Source organism: Physeter macrocephalus, chromosome 17, assembly GCF_002837175.3.
Source record: "Physeter macrocephalus isolate SW-GA chromosome 17, ASM283717v5, whole genome shotgun sequence".
Taxonomy (NCBI): Eukaryota; Metazoa; Chordata; class Mammalia; order Artiodactyla; family Physeteridae; genus Physeter; species Physeter macrocephalus.
The window spans coordinates 9,819,292-9,833,638 of record NC_041230.1 but is presented as its reverse complement, the minus strand read 5'-3'; the positions used below and the strand labels follow the sequence as shown (position 1 = coordinate 9,833,638).

Genomic DNA, 14,347 nt, shown 5'->3' with positions numbered 1-14,347 from the left:
GGATGAATCAGCCTCTCCAAGTGGAACTAAGCGGCTGTGGGAAGTGAGACCTAGATTCAGGGTCCAAGGCTCCCCTGTCTTTGACTCACCTCAAGCAGGGCAGAGAGGGAGGGCTCTGTAGTGGGATGAGCTGGGTGTGAATCCAGGACCTCTAGGCCCTGCTCCTCTTGAAACCTCAGTTTCTGTATCTGTACAATGGGGTGGAGTGGGGCGGGCAGTGGTGGTGGTGACTTACAAGACAGGAGCGCAGAGCTGGGCGTACAGGAGGACCTCTGTAAGTGCCAGCCCCCTTTCCTTTTTCTGTCTTAGTCCTAGCAGGTATGAAACAAGTACGTAGGATGGTTTGGAATTCCTGTTAGTCTCCTGATAGGTGAGTTTTCTTCTAGGTTCTGGTGGGATATGAGTAGAGAGGGTTAAAGGGCAGTAGAAAAAAGAAAAAGGGCAGCCACGTATTCATTGTGTCTGAAAATCAGTAGCACTAATAAAAATGATTAAGTTCTCTCATGTATTTGTTCTTACTAAATGCCTGACCCTCTGTGCCCTCCCAGTTTTAATCTTCACAGCTGACCCATGGGAAGGTGGACCCATCTTACAGGTGAAGTGAAATGTTCAGAGGTGAAGCCACTTGCCCAAAGTCACACAGCCAGTGGATAGCAGAGCCAGGATTTGGACCCCGATCCAAATCTGAGGGAGGAGGGCTGGGGGCCTGGACTCCTGGGTCTGAGGGAGGAGGGGCTGGGGGGCGGGGCTCCTGGGCCTGAATTTAAAGCCCTTGCTCTTTGCCGCAGATCTGGGCTGGGGCCAGGCGGGAGTTGAGGACTCCCCAGCCTACAGACCTGGGAGGATACTTCTTGGAGGCCTCCGTTTTATAGATGGGGAAACAGGTTCAGACAGGGTAAGGGCGTTCCACTGGCTGACCTGCCTGTTTGGAGTGTGGATATGTTTTGAAAGAAACAGCAACTTCTTCTGACTTTGTTTAACATTTATTATAAAGTATAAGAGCAGAGACTGGTGAGCTTCACCCTTCCCCCCAGGTCCCACCTTCTCCCCCACCAGATAATTCTCTGCAGCTCTGAAGAATTGGTGTCCTCCTCAATCTCCCGCCAGGGGGCTCTGCCTTCTGCCTCGGGCCTCGTTCCTTCATCTATGCTGGTCAGCGGGTAACTGATGCAGCCCAGGATCTTGGACTCTGGGCCCCCGCTCCCCTCCTCCTCCTCTGGGACTCAGGAGTCCCAGTGCCCAGGCACAGGGTATGTGGGGCAGGGGTGACCATTTTCCCGTTTGGGGCCTCGGTGGGGATGGGCCACGGCCTCCCTCCTTCAGCCAGTGTCCCCGCCAGCAGTCATCAGGGAGTCAACCCACCCCAAGGTGTGGCCCCCCTCGGTCCTTACGCTTAACTGGCTTTATGCATGGGGCTGGGTTAGGAGTAGCAGAGAGAATGTTCTTGACCTCAATCCTGGGGAAAGTAGCCTGGTTCTTCCTGGATGGGTCCTGGGGAGACAAACAGAAAGATGGATAGACAGGCACGCCAGACACCAGAGGAAGAGACAGAGACAGAGACCAAGCAAAGAAAGAGGGAGGGGGTACTGAGAGGGTCTGTGAAGGAGGGATGGAACGTCTGTTTCCTTTGCTGCTGGTCCAGCCCCGAACTTGGAGTCCCTCCCTCCAGACAGAGCCAGAGCGGAAGAGAAAGGGTGGCCTCACCTCCAGGCCACCCATCCCCCACCCCCTTAGCCACATGGAGTGCTGGCCACAGGCACCCTTCCTCCAGGATGTTCTCCTGCCCAAGTCCCAGCTCCCTTACCAGCTACGTGGCCTCCTGGCTTGGTTCTGGAAGCTGCCGTGGACCCAGGGCAGCGCGAAGCAGCTCGGTCAGGGTGTCTAGCCTCCCTGCCAGCGCATCAATCTGCTTCTCCAGGGCCTGGTGTGAGGTGCTCAGACCCAGCTGCAGGTCACAGAGGATCATGTGCATCTGGGTAGAGAGAGGTCAGAGGGATCGGGGGCTGGGGGAGACTCTCCCTGCCCCGTGGAGTAAGGCAGCGGAGCCAGCATTTACTAAGTCCTTACAGGCCTTGGAGGATTATCCTCAGTGATATCAGTTACCTTATCAACCACCTGCCACCGCCCAGCAGCTTGGCCCGGTGCTCTTTATAGTTTAAAATCCTCCTAAAAGTGTGAGCAGTGGGAATCCTGTGTCCATTTTTAAGAGCTGAGGAAACAGGCCTGGAGCAGTTAAATGACACGCCCAAGGCAGCACCTGGATCAGGGAGGCCCTAGAACGTAGTAGGTGCTCACTTAAATCTTTGTGGAATTGATGACTGCCTGACTTCACAATCCACAGAGCCCTTTCTCTGCCTTCTCAAACTAGGGTTCACAGCTTCGTCCTTGAGTGTGTGTGAGCTTTCTATGAGAACTCTTGACTTCCGTGTTTTGGGCTGGGTGGATAATCTTGGAAATCACGACCTGCCAATTCCGGCAGATTTAGGCCGCCACCATGCAGTTTAGGGGCCAGCATCTGTGGCTGTGTTTACCATGGTATTGGGGCCCAGGGCCACTGTTTGAATTGTCGTGGACTAATGAGAAAAAAGCAAAGGCTACCGGATAAGCAAGAGGTGCTGTGAGGCAAGCCAGGGGGTGTGATGTCACCTACCCGAACACTTCAGAATCAAGGGGACCCAGCAGAAGGAGGGCAAGCTGAGTCACCCCTTGGCCAGGCAAGGCTGCCCAGCGCTCCTGGGCCCCCTCTTCACAATAGCAACACAGATTGAGTTTTCCCTAAACATTGTCACCTGTCCGTGTGTCAGTGCTGTTAATTCGCATTTTATTGCTTTGCCCTTTGTCTTTGAACTTGGTTTGTCAATTTGCTTTGGTTTTATTGTTGTATAAGAGTCATAGTTGAAAGGAATTTTATGTCCGTCCACATGTAAGTAACTTGACAATGGAGATAATTTCACATCGAACACTGGAGTTCTTTGTACAAGTTATTTAAGTTTCAAAGGAAACTGTGGGTTTCCCTGGTGGCGCAGTGGTTGAGAGTCCGCCTGCTGATGCAGGGGACACAGGTTCGTGCCCCAGTCCAGGAGGATCCCACATGCCGCGGAGCGGCTGGGCCCGTGGGCCATGGCCGCTGAGCCTGCGCAACCAGAGCCTGTGCTCCGCAATGGGAGAGGCCACAGCAGTGAGAGGCCCACATACCGCAAAAAAAAAAAAAAAAACCTACACAAAGGAAACTGCACCTTACATGAGAAACGCTATTGCATCATTCACTTATTCATTCATTCGTTCGTTCAGCCACAAACCTTTATTGAGTGCCTGTGTGTGCCAGCGTTCCCTATTCCAGGGCCAGATCTCCTTACCAGCTGCCCCCAACCTCCCTCTTCTCCCAGACCCCCTCTCATGAGATCCCAGTACCTTGGAGATGTCCACCATGGAGTTCACTTTTTCCCGGAGCTTTCTGTGTTTCAGCCGCACCTGGCGGAACCTGGGGGTAAAAAAAATGGGGGGGTCAGAGTGGCCCTAGCTCAGAGGTGGGATGAGAGGGGGTGGCTGCACCCATGAGCCCGCCTCCCACATAGAGACCCGGGCATCCAGGCCCACAGACACTCTGAGACATGTAAACGAAACCATCATGCAGAGTCACTGTGAGGCCCAGGTGGGCATCCGTTCAGTAAGACAACAGATGGGCATCCTGACCTGGGCACGCGTTCATGCTCAGTCTCACACACACACACACACACACACACACACACACACACACACACGTGCGCGCGCACCCTGCAGAGAAGAGACTTGGACATGGCGTGCGCACGCACAGAGGTCCTCACCTGCTGATGGCGGCCAGCAGCCTGCGCTGGTGCCTGCGGGCGGCTCTAGAGTCCTTCCTGCGTGTATGTTTGTAGAACATCCAGGACTCTTGCAGCACTCGGGCGGCCGACTCCTTCATCTGGGGGTGGGTTTCACAGTGTCAAGGGAGATAGTCCTCCTAGGGTTCCTGGATCCTGGGGCTGACGGGGGAGGGGCCGGGGGCCTGGATCCTGGGGCTGACGGGGGAGGGGCCGGGGGCCTGGATCCTGGGGCTGACGGGGGAGGGGCCGGGGGCCTGGATCCTGGGGCTGACGGGGGAGGGGCCGGGGGCCTGGATCCTGGGGCTGAGGGAGGGGTGTGCTCTGGGTGCTGGAGGCGCCCCTCACCTCTTTGGCATACTGAATATCCATCATGAAGTTGTGCACGTGCTTCTCTGCCTTATTAAACTCCAGCTTTCGGGCCACCACGGCCACCAGCAGGGCTGTGCAGCAGACCCCCTGTGGGCACAGCAGGCACTATGACACAAGGCCCGTGGGGATCTGAGGACCAGCCACGTGCCACCAACTCTCTCTCTCCTTGAACCGTTCCAACGGCCACAGACGGCAGGCACCACCACCACTAGTTGACAGACAAGCAAACCAGCCCAGAGAGAACCAGGGTCCCACAGCTCCCAGTGGTGGAGCTGAGATCATAAAATCATGCGTCCGAGTCCAACTCCTGGGTGTGGTATTTACACCATCACAGTGTTCTCTCTCTTTTTAAAAAAAAGTATATTTATTTTATTTTATTTATTTTTGGCTGCATTGGGTCTTCGTCGCTGCACGCGGGCTTTCTCTAGTTGCGGCGAGCAGGGGCTACTCTTTGTTGCGGTGCGCGGGCTTCTCATTGCGGTGGCTTCTCTTGCAGAGCACGGGCTCTAGGTGCGCGGGCTTCAGTAGTTGTGGTGTGTGGGCTCAGTAGTTGTGGCTCGCGGGCTCTAGAGCGCAGGCTCAGTAGTTGTGGCACACGCGCTTAGTTGCTCCGCGGCATGTGGGACCTTCCCGGACCAGGGCTCGAACCCGTGTCCCCTGCATTGGCAGGCGGATTCTTAACCACTGCGCCACCAGGGAAGCCCATGTTCTCTTTTGTTAAATGTGTGATTGGCGATTGGGGAGAAGGGCTGGTTCTGGGCAAGGAGCAGACCTCAGGCTCCTGGGGGACCCTTTCCTCCCCACGGTCCAGTGGGCCATCAGGTCACAGAGGGTGTCCCTCCCCCTCCTCCCCACCCCTACAGCCTCTGCCCAGCTCTGGCCACATCCTCTCCCTTCTGGACAGTCTCCAGCCTTTCCCTCACTCCACCCTGACCCCAGGGAGATCGAACACCCAGTTATGACCCTGACGCCCTCACCCTAATCTCCTTCTAGGCTCCCACTGCCCCAGACTTCTTAGCCCAGCTCTCAAGGCCTTCCAAGGTCCAGGCCGCCCTTCTTCCTCTGCGCAGCTTCCGTCCCAGGCAACTCAGCCCTCACCTGCCTGAGCACCTTGGTCTCACTCTTCTCCCTTCCTTCTCGAGGCCTCTGATCCTTCAAGGCCCCAGCAAATCCCAACTGCTCTGTAGCACCTGTTCACTCTCCCTGGAGTTAGAATGAATCTCCTGAAGTCTTCCCCCACCCCCTATGTTTCAACTCTTGACCCTCAAAATAATTACTAGCTGTAAACCTTGGCTCTGGGACTGCTTGGCTGTCAAGCCCAGCTTCAGAGCAAGTTATCTCATCTCTCAGTGTCTGAGTTTCTTATCTGTAAAATGTGCACAGCCTCACAGTATTACTCCGAGGATTCCATGAGTTAACACCATCGTACCCTGGAACCTCTCAGCTAGGAGTGGGCCGTGAGCTCGAGTGCAAATTGCCTTATCTCTCAGTTTCTCCTTTTGTCAAATGAGGGAGGAGGTCCCAGGCAGCCCTGAGGGTCCCTGACCCTTTGGGAGCGTGTCCTTGGCTGAGTCTCTGCCCCTCTTTCCTAGTCACAAAGACTCACTGCTGGAGGGGAGAGGGCTGTCATATTTCACCCCATGCATCACCTGTGGACCCAGGACTGGGGGATTCACCATGTCCTTCCTGGGACAAATCAGGGCTGGGGCTGGAGGCTTGAATCCCTGTGGGTGAAGGGAGCCAGATCTCACAGGGAGGTGAAGGCCAAGGCATTGGGTGCTGGGTCTGTGAGGGGAAGGGGGCAGATGACTAGATTTAGGAGGAGGCCGACTCTGGGGAGGAGGCTGGAGTCTGGGGCTTGGGGAGCCTCTGCCTCATCCTTGAGGGCACAAGAGCTGGGGTAGGGGCAGCCAGATGTCTGGAACCAGTTACAATAACAGCTTCTGCATCGCCACCCCCTGACCCATTTACTGAGCATTTTCTGTGTTTGAGACCCTTTACGTGGTTTAATTCATTTCGTCTTCTCAGGAACCCCATGAGGAGTACACTGGTATCAGCATCCCCATTTTATAGATGAGGAAACTGAGGCCCAGAAAGATTGTGTGGCTGACTCCCAGCTAGGAGGTGGGCAGAAGCAGGGTTTGAACCCAGGCAGCCTGAGCCCACAGGCATGCTCTTGATGTCTAGACGCAATAAATAGCTTTACTGGAGGCTGGGAGACTGGATTCCTGGGTCCTGGAAGAGCCTAGAGCTGGGAAACCAGGTACCTGAGTCCTGGATGATTGAGAGAGTAAAGGGGGGAGAGGGAGAGATAGCTGAGTCTTGGTGGGGCTTGGGACTGGATTCCTGGAATCTGGGAGGAAATGGGGCTGGGAGGTCAGGGGCCTGTGTTCCCGAGGAGGATGAGGGCTGGGTCCTAGGTTCTGGAGAGAGCAAGGACTCGGGATGGATTCCTGGATTTTCAAAGGAAATGAGGCTAGTGTTTGTGTCCTGGACAGGGAATGGGGCTGTGGGGGTCCAGACACCTGAGTTTCTTGGGGGTGTCCCTGAGTGCCTTAGTTGGCTCCGTGGTTTCCTGGGGCCCAGGGGATGAGCAGTGTGGGATAAAGGAAGGGTCCCTGAGTGGGTGTACTCACCATGACCCCAGTGCAGAGGCAGACAATCTTGCCCCATGTGGTACCCGGCACCACGTCCCCGTAGCCGATGGTCAGGAATGTGATGGGGATCAGCCACAGTGTGTCTGAAAGGTGCCCGGTGGCATTAACGGTCTGTCTGTGGGGAAGAGTGGGTTAATTCTGGGGTTCCTGTGATTTTTTTTTTTTTTTTTTTTTGCGGTACACGGGCCTCTCACTGCTGTGGCCTCTCCCGTTGCGGAGCACAGGCTCCGGACGCGCAGGCCCAGCGGCCATGGCTCACGGGCCCAGCCGCTCCGTGGCATGTGGGATCTTCCCGGACCAGGGCACGAACCCATGTCCCCTGCATCGGCAGGCGGACTCTCAACCACTGCACCATCAGGGAAGCCCTCCTGTGATGTTTGATACCCTCTTTCTTAACATACACCCACATTTCCAAGAAGCACTCAGAAAAAGCCAGTAAGTTCTGGGCTTTGGAGGGCCTGCCTGGCCTCCTCTTTGTTGTGTGACCTGGGCAAGATTCTCAACCACTCTGGGCTGTGGGATTTGAACCTGGATCCGACCAATTCCAAAGCCTTTGGTTTCAGCCAGGCTACCAGGGCTACTGCATTCAGAGCGTGTGGTTGAGGGGTTGAGAGGGGGGCGGAAACCCAGCCTGAAGTCCACTTGTCAGACCCAGCAGGGGGCTGCATCCACTCAAAGGAAGGGGCACCTTTTTCTAATTTCCACAAAGATGCTCTATGGCCTAGAGGTGGCCCTATCAGGACTAAAAAGGTGGGACTCTAAAAAGGCTTGGCCGGGGACTTCCCTGCTGGTCCAGTGGTAAAGAACCCACCTTACAATGCAGGGGACACGGGTTCGATCCCTGGTCAGGAAGCTAAGATCCCACAGTCCACAGGGCAACTAAGCCTGCACACCACAACCACTGAGCTTGCACACCTCAACCAGAGCCTGCGTGCCGTAAACCACAGAGCCCACGCGCCCTGGAGCCTGCATGCCAGAACTAGAGAAGAGAAAACCTGCACGCCACAACTAGAGAGAAGCCCACGTGCCGCAACAAAAGATCCTGCGTGCCGCAACCAAGACCCGACACAGCCAAAAATAAATAAAATAAAATAAATAAAATAAAATAAATAATAAATAAATCTTTAAAATAAGTAAATAAATGCACATTAAAAAAAAAAATAAAAAGGCTTGGCGGACTCTGCCTCTTTTCCCCTCACTTCATAGGAGGGGACATTTAGGTCCAGCCATGGAAAGGATTGATAATCAGGATCTGTCTAACTTTGACCCACAGTTAGGCCAAAGCAGGGAAAGCATCATTCACCAGGGCCCCAGACACCTCAAACCCACTAAATTAGTGTCTGGAGGTGGGGATTAAATCTGCCCTCTTAAGCTCCAAGCCCTTTCATCCCCAAATACATTCAAGTATGAGGACTTCTGCCTCAAACAGATTTAGAAATTTGGCTCCCTCCCCATCCTCCCTTTTTTCAGGTGAGAAAATTGGTGAGAGTATCATTTACTGATCCTGACCAATTTCTCAACTGAGAAAACTGAGATCCTGTGAGATGAATGAATTTAAAATCATGAAAGATTAGAATTGCCAGGGAGACTTTAAAGATGTTGGATTTTGATACCCATTTTATAGATGCAGAAACAGAGGCTGAGAGAAGAGAGATCTAAGGCCAGTTCTTCCCATTCTCCATCTCCCGTCAAGAACGCTTTGCCAGATGTACTAAACCAGAGGTTCTCAAATTTGAGCCAGCATCAGCGTGAACTGTTAAAAAAGATTGCTGGGCCCAACCCACCAGAGTTTTGGATTCCATAGATCCGGGTGGGGCCTGCGAATTTGGCTTTGCAACCAGTTCCCAGGAGATGCTGCTGGCCCCTGAACCACACTTTGAGAACCACTGGCTAAGATTACCCCCAATTTGTTTATCTGTAAGGTAAGTGGAGGCCCTGAGGGGTACATTTCCAGCATCAGGTCAAAGGCCAGCAGGGGGCCTCGAATTCCCGTACCAATTCTCTGCATGAAATTCCCTTCTGGCACAGCCCGGGGGTCACCGGGAGCACCCACCGTGCATCTGTGCTAATTTGGAAAAGATGTCCCCTTCCTCCAAAGCAGGTGCAACCCTTGGCCAGGGCCCAGTGCCTGCGTGTGGAGACTGAACAGATGCCTGGAAACCTGAGGCAGGAGGGATTTGGAAACAGGAAGGGCAGGGCTTCCTATGGTGTGTGTGTGTGTGTGTCTGGGGAGACTGGAGACTGCAGGTGGAGGAAAGGCTTTGGGGCGAAAGGCTTTCTCCACTTCTTGGTCCCAGGGAGTCCCAGCCTGCGCCACGGTACAGGGCGATGGTGGTTGTAAGCGGCTCCTCCAGAGGCTCCAGGTACCGGCACTTCCCGCCCTCCCCTCCCCCCGCACCCTCACCTCTCGGCCACCGACAGCACCCAGGCGGTGGTGAGCCAGAGGCCGAGCGTGAGGCAGAGCAGCAGCCGGCCGGGGTGCGTGTTCATGTACAGCTTGGCCACGAACCAGTGGCGGAAGCGGACCTGGTTGAGCGCGCCGATGCTGCGGTAGGAGGCGTCGAGCAGGACGCCGCTGCGCAGGAGCAGGGCGCGGGGCACCAGGTACAGGCGCAGCAGCATGGCCAGCGACAGCAGCGCCTCCGCCTGGCCCAGGAAACTCGGCCAGGACTGCGTGGCCGCCGTCTGCGCGGACCCCGAGACCTGCGCGCACGGCGGGCCCCACACCGGCGCCGGGTGCAGCCCGCACACAGCCAGCTCCAGCACGATCTGCGCCGCCTGCCGCCCGGTCAGCGCTACGCGCCAGTCCCGGAGCCCGTTGTCCGTCATGAACAGCTGCAGGGAGGGGAACGGATGGAGAAGGAGGGGGGTCACACGAAGGTCAGGCGCCCGCTCCCCAGCCTGCGCGGGGAGATAAGGGGGGCGCGCCCGCGGGGCCGGAGAGGGAGGCAGATAGCGCAGGGCATGGGGCCCGGGAGGGTGGGAAGGGGCAGGGCAGGACCCGAGGAAGACATCTCTCCACCTTCTCCCCCTCCTAGTTTCAGCCCACTTCCAGAACTTACAGCCCAGGAACACTTATTGAGTGCTTATTGTATGCCCGACATTGTTCGATATATTGAGACATATTGAGGATATGGGTGGACAAAACAAACAAAACAAAACCCCTGCCTCCCCAAGAAATTACATTCCACATCCATAGAGCTGTGTACTACTCCAGTTTCTGGGGACGCAGTAGTAATTGCCATCATCCCATTAGCAATGATAATAGCCAACATTTACAGGGCACTTTGGAGGTGCCAGGCATTGCGCTATCCTCTGTATGTGTTGTGACTCAGTGAATGCTCACGAGACAGTGAGATTGAAAATATTCTTACCCCCCATTTTATAGATGCAGAAACTGAGGCCCAGGGCCCTCAGGCCACTTAACTACTCGAATGACTGCTTTAACGATAATGTGTACTTCTTACTGAGCACATCTTGTGTGCCAGGCACTGCAAGGGGTGTCACCACACTCGACCAATAACCCTCATTTTATACTGCAGAGGTGTGGGGGGAAGGGAACAGGATCTGGGGATGTGGGGGATGAGATGAGCGGGGAAGGGGTGGAGAGTCCAGTGTGGGTTGAGACATGAGATGGGAGGGGGGGATACGGATGGGAAGGGCTCCTGGGTCTGTGGGGTCGTTGGCACAGAGGTGGGGAGCTCAGCAGTGGGGAAGGACCTGTGGGCACATGGCTAGGATCTTGGGTTGTTGGGACGGGAACAGGTAGGGACTCAGGGATGGAGAAGTGAGATCTGGGAGGCTGTGTCTTGTGTGAGGCAACCTGGGGAGAGCGTGGACAGAGGCCTGGGGGCGGGAACTCTCAGCATCTACAGGTGTGCAAGGTGAGACAGAGGGCAGCAGGTGGAGGAAGGTCAGGGCTGCTCCGGGGGGCTGTCTGTCCGTGGTTCATCCCCTCCGGGTGGATGAGGGTGTGGATGTATCTCAGGGTGGAGGAAGCTCATTACTCAGCCCAGGAGGTGGGAAGTGTGAGCCGACAGGGCGTGGGGGGACGGGGCTGAGGGGAGCTAGGAAGGGGCTGGGGGCCTACCTGGACCTCTTTGGCATGAAAGGCCACAATAAGGGAAAGGAGAAAGAACGTGGAGATGCTGATCATGCATTTAACCAGGAACAGGTGGATCGCCCACTGTTGGGAGGGAGAGAGAAAGGGGTGAGATCCGTGGTCTCCCTCAGTCCCCGCTGCACGCTTCCCGAACCGCCGTCCCTTCTCCATTCCCAATTTCCTAGCCTCCTAACCCCCAGCCCCCAGCCCAGTTCCTCCTGATGCCTCAGGTCTGGGGAAGTCTCAAAACCATCACCTGGTCCCCAGGGAGACTGCCCTCTTCCTTCCCAACGGGACAGCCCTGGCCCAGGTGCTAGTGTTCACCCTCCTCCTCAGCTCTTCTCCTAGGACCACACCCCTGAGGGAAGACCTTGAAACTCACATTCCTCCCTAATTCCCCCATACTGGTCCCGTCCCCATCAATAATAGTTCCTCAGTTGTGTGTGTGTGTGTGTGTGTGTGTGTGTTTGTGTGTGTGTGTGTGTGTGTGTGTATGGGGTGTCTAGAAATAGACATTTAGCCTCTAAAGAGTGGTCCCTCCCCTTCCCTTCCCACCCAGCTGGTCTCTGCCCTAGAAAGCAACTTCAGGTCCCCCCACCCCCACCGCCGCCCTCCGCAGTTCCTGAGAAGCCTAGAAACTATCACTCAGGCCCCAGGGAATGAATGACACCCTCCCCTGCCCTCATCCAGGGGGCTGGGTTCCTAAGACCCCAGCCCCAGCTCTGAGAAAGGCCCCCCAGTCCTGCTGCCCCGTGTGTCTCCTCTGCCCCCCTCCCCACCTCCTGCCCTCTCTCCTGGCTCTAAGCCCAGGGCAGATCTGGCCAGAAGCACATGGCCTCCAGAAACCACGGGAAGTTTTTTTCCCTGTCTTTGTGTGGCAATACCTGGGAGGAATCTAGAATTCTTGAGGAAGGGATTTAGAGGAGACTGAGACTGCTGGATTCCCTAGGAGGGGGTGTGTGCGGGGATCCCTGCCTGGGAGGTGGTGTCAGGGGGAAGGGGCCACCTGGGCTCCCACTCTGAGCTCAGCACCTGTTTCTCCTAAAACACTGCCAGCTCCCCTGACCCGGCCAGGGCCCCCCTCTGTGCAGGGGAAGAGGGCCAGTTTCCTGCCCCATGGGGCCTGCCCCCCCTTCCCCGAACAATGGTGCTGTTGTCCCTAGCCCTCCCCACCCCTTCATCCTTCTGTGGCTCCCCAGTTCCCTGTCCTGTTCTTTAGTTTGTCCCAAAGAACACCCCACTAGACCCAACCTCCTCCCCACTCTGCAATCCACTTCTCTGGTGGTCCTCTCGCCTTTCCAATTCCTCTTGCCCCGAATCCCCGACCCCCTTCTCTGTCTGTACCACTCCGTCTCTTACTGCATCTTTGTCTTGGTCTCTCTGTGTATCGCTGCCTCTCGGTACCTCTCACCATCCTCCCTCTCCCGCCCCACTATCTCTATCACGTTCTCCTGCATCAGTGGGGTCTGGCACCTGCCTCTCCTCCAGCCCTTCCCCCCTGGCGAGCAGGTGTCTGGATCCCTGCAAAATGAGTTTATTAGGTTACGGTGGAGTTGGGGAGGGGACACGAGTGTTGTCAAGGCAGTCATAGAAAGGGGGCCGAGGAGGACCCTTCGGGTCATGTATTTCAACCCTCACCCCCGGCTTCCAGTTGGGAAAACTGAGGCTCAGAGAGCTGCAGCAGATTCCAGAGTCCCTGTGCTGGAGGCAGCAGCCTGGCAGGTGGTAGAGGGAAGCAAGTGGAGGTGAGGGATGGGGTGGCGTAGGAAAGACCCCCCCGTCCCTTCCCATCTGCCAGGGCTCCCTTGTCCTCACCTCCCCTGCTGGGCGGGGTGCTGAAGTGTGGGAGCGGCGGGTCGGCCCAGCCATGCTTCCTGTTGGCATGGGCTTCGGCAGCCCCACCCCCTCAGTGCCCGCTGCCCTCGCCTGGCCACCCGGCCAGAGGAAGCCAGCTTGCCCTGACAGTCCATGTGGCTCCTGGTCACTTCAAAGCTGCCTGCCTCTCCCACCCCCAAGTGCAAGCCTGAGTGTTGTCCCCAAGAAATCCCCCCAACTCAATCCTCAAATCAGTGCCCTCCAACCAGCCCAATTCCACGTCCCTTACCCTAGACAGATCTCCAACCCCTCCTTTCCTGTTGAGCAATTCTGTGCTGTCCTCAAGCCGCCAGTTCTTACCCGTGTCCTTCATCTGCCCCCATCACTGCCCGGACCAGGGCTGGGATGTGCTGGGAGCCTGCTCAGACCTGTCCTAGCCCCACTTGTTCTTTCCTTCCCCACTCACACTATCCTCAAAGTCAGCCCCTCTTCCCCTAAAAACGCTCTAAGTCACCTCTAAGGAGCCCGGGCCCCAGCCTCTCCTCTCCTGGGACCCAGGAGTCCAGGCTACCATAAACCTACCTCTCCCTTATCTCCCAGACTAAATAGCCCATAGATTCTGGGGAAGCTGAGCTTCTTAATGATGGAGATGGAGGGGGGAGGGGGCGGTGCTTGTTTTCTTTTCCCACCCCGCCACCCAGCCAGTTCTTTTGGTCTCTGCCCTTTGCCTCTGAGATACTGCGGCGAACATTAGAGATTAGATAAGGACCAAGGAGCTGCCGCCTACTGGAAGAAGTCAGCCTTTCTCCCCACCCTCCCTTCCCTGAACCTGGGGTTACCTCTCCCCTAATCTGCTCTTGGGAGACTCAAGTATCTGACCAGCCACCTCCTGGCCTCCAGGGGTCCTGGACCTCCAACTGTCTAATTGCAATACCTTCAGACTGACACTCTGTGACCCCTCTTCCCTTCCTTTTGCAGAGAGGGCCCCCAGCATTTACCTCCCTACGTCCCAGGAGTCCAGCCCTCAGCCCCCTCCACTCTCAGACCCAGGGGTCTCCAGCCTCTACTCACTCAGGACCCGAGAGTCCTGGCCCCCAGCCCCCTCCTCACTCAGACCCAGCAGTCTCAGCCCCCAGCCCCTCCTCCCTCCAGACTCGGGAGTCTCAGCCTCCAGCCCCCACTCACCAGGCACCCCCCGAACCATAGCATCTCCGCGTGCAGGACCATGAGTCCGATGCCGGTTCCTGCCAGTGCCAGAGCCCAGCCTGCCAGACTCTTCTCCTGCTCCAGCAGACTCTTTCTCCGCCGCAGGGCCCCCAGGCCCGGCACCACCTCCCCGCCCATGGCCCCCGGGGTCTTGGGGCTCAGCCAGCTTCCGGCCCAGAGTCCCCCACCTCGCAGCACACAAAGAGCAGCCACTATGGCTTGCAGGTCCCCGGCCTGCTCTGCCCCCTCGCTCCGAGCTCTTGCTCTGAGGCGCAGCAGAGCCTGTGCCCTCTGGGGGGTGGTGACTGCTGGGCAGGGCGGGGAGGTGCTGGGGAGGCCCCTGGGCAGAGGGG

General features: G+C 56.7%; 1 protein-coding gene across 1 annotated transcript; it reads right to left on the bottom strand.

Moving 5' to 3' along the window:
- Positions 1 to 1,777: 1,777 nt before the first annotated feature.
- KCNN4 (potassium calcium-activated channel subfamily N member 4) lies at positions 1,778 to 14,132 on the bottom strand. The gene is made up of 8 exons (XM_024132429.1): positions 13,974 to 14,132; positions 10,962 to 11,057; positions 9,276 to 9,706; positions 6,851 to 6,986; positions 4,191 to 4,301; positions 3,825 to 3,943; positions 3,412 to 3,481; positions 1,778 to 1,972 (listed from the first exon to the last, which is right to left on the bottom strand). Exons 1-8 carry the CDS (start codon positions 14,130 to 14,132, stop codon positions 1,808 to 1,810), a joined length of 1,287 nt encoding a protein of 428 aa, XP_023988197.1. The 3' UTR covers positions 1,778 to 1,807.
- Positions 14,133 to 14,347: the final 215 nt, after the last annotated feature.

Coding starts and splice junctions, on each gene's coding strand:
- KCNN4 (XM_024132429.1), bottom strand. CDS start 14,132: ATGGGCGGGGAGGTGGTGCCGGGCCTGGGGGCCCTGCGGCGGAGAAAG. Junction 4,302..6,850: donor GCCTCTGCACTGGGGTCATG/GTGAGTACACCC, acceptor CTGTGCCCACAG/GGGGTCTGCTGCACAGCCCT. Junction 1,973..3,411: donor CCATGGTGGACATCTCCAAG/GTACTGGGATCT, acceptor CTCTCTACCCAG/ATGCACATGATCCTCTGTGA.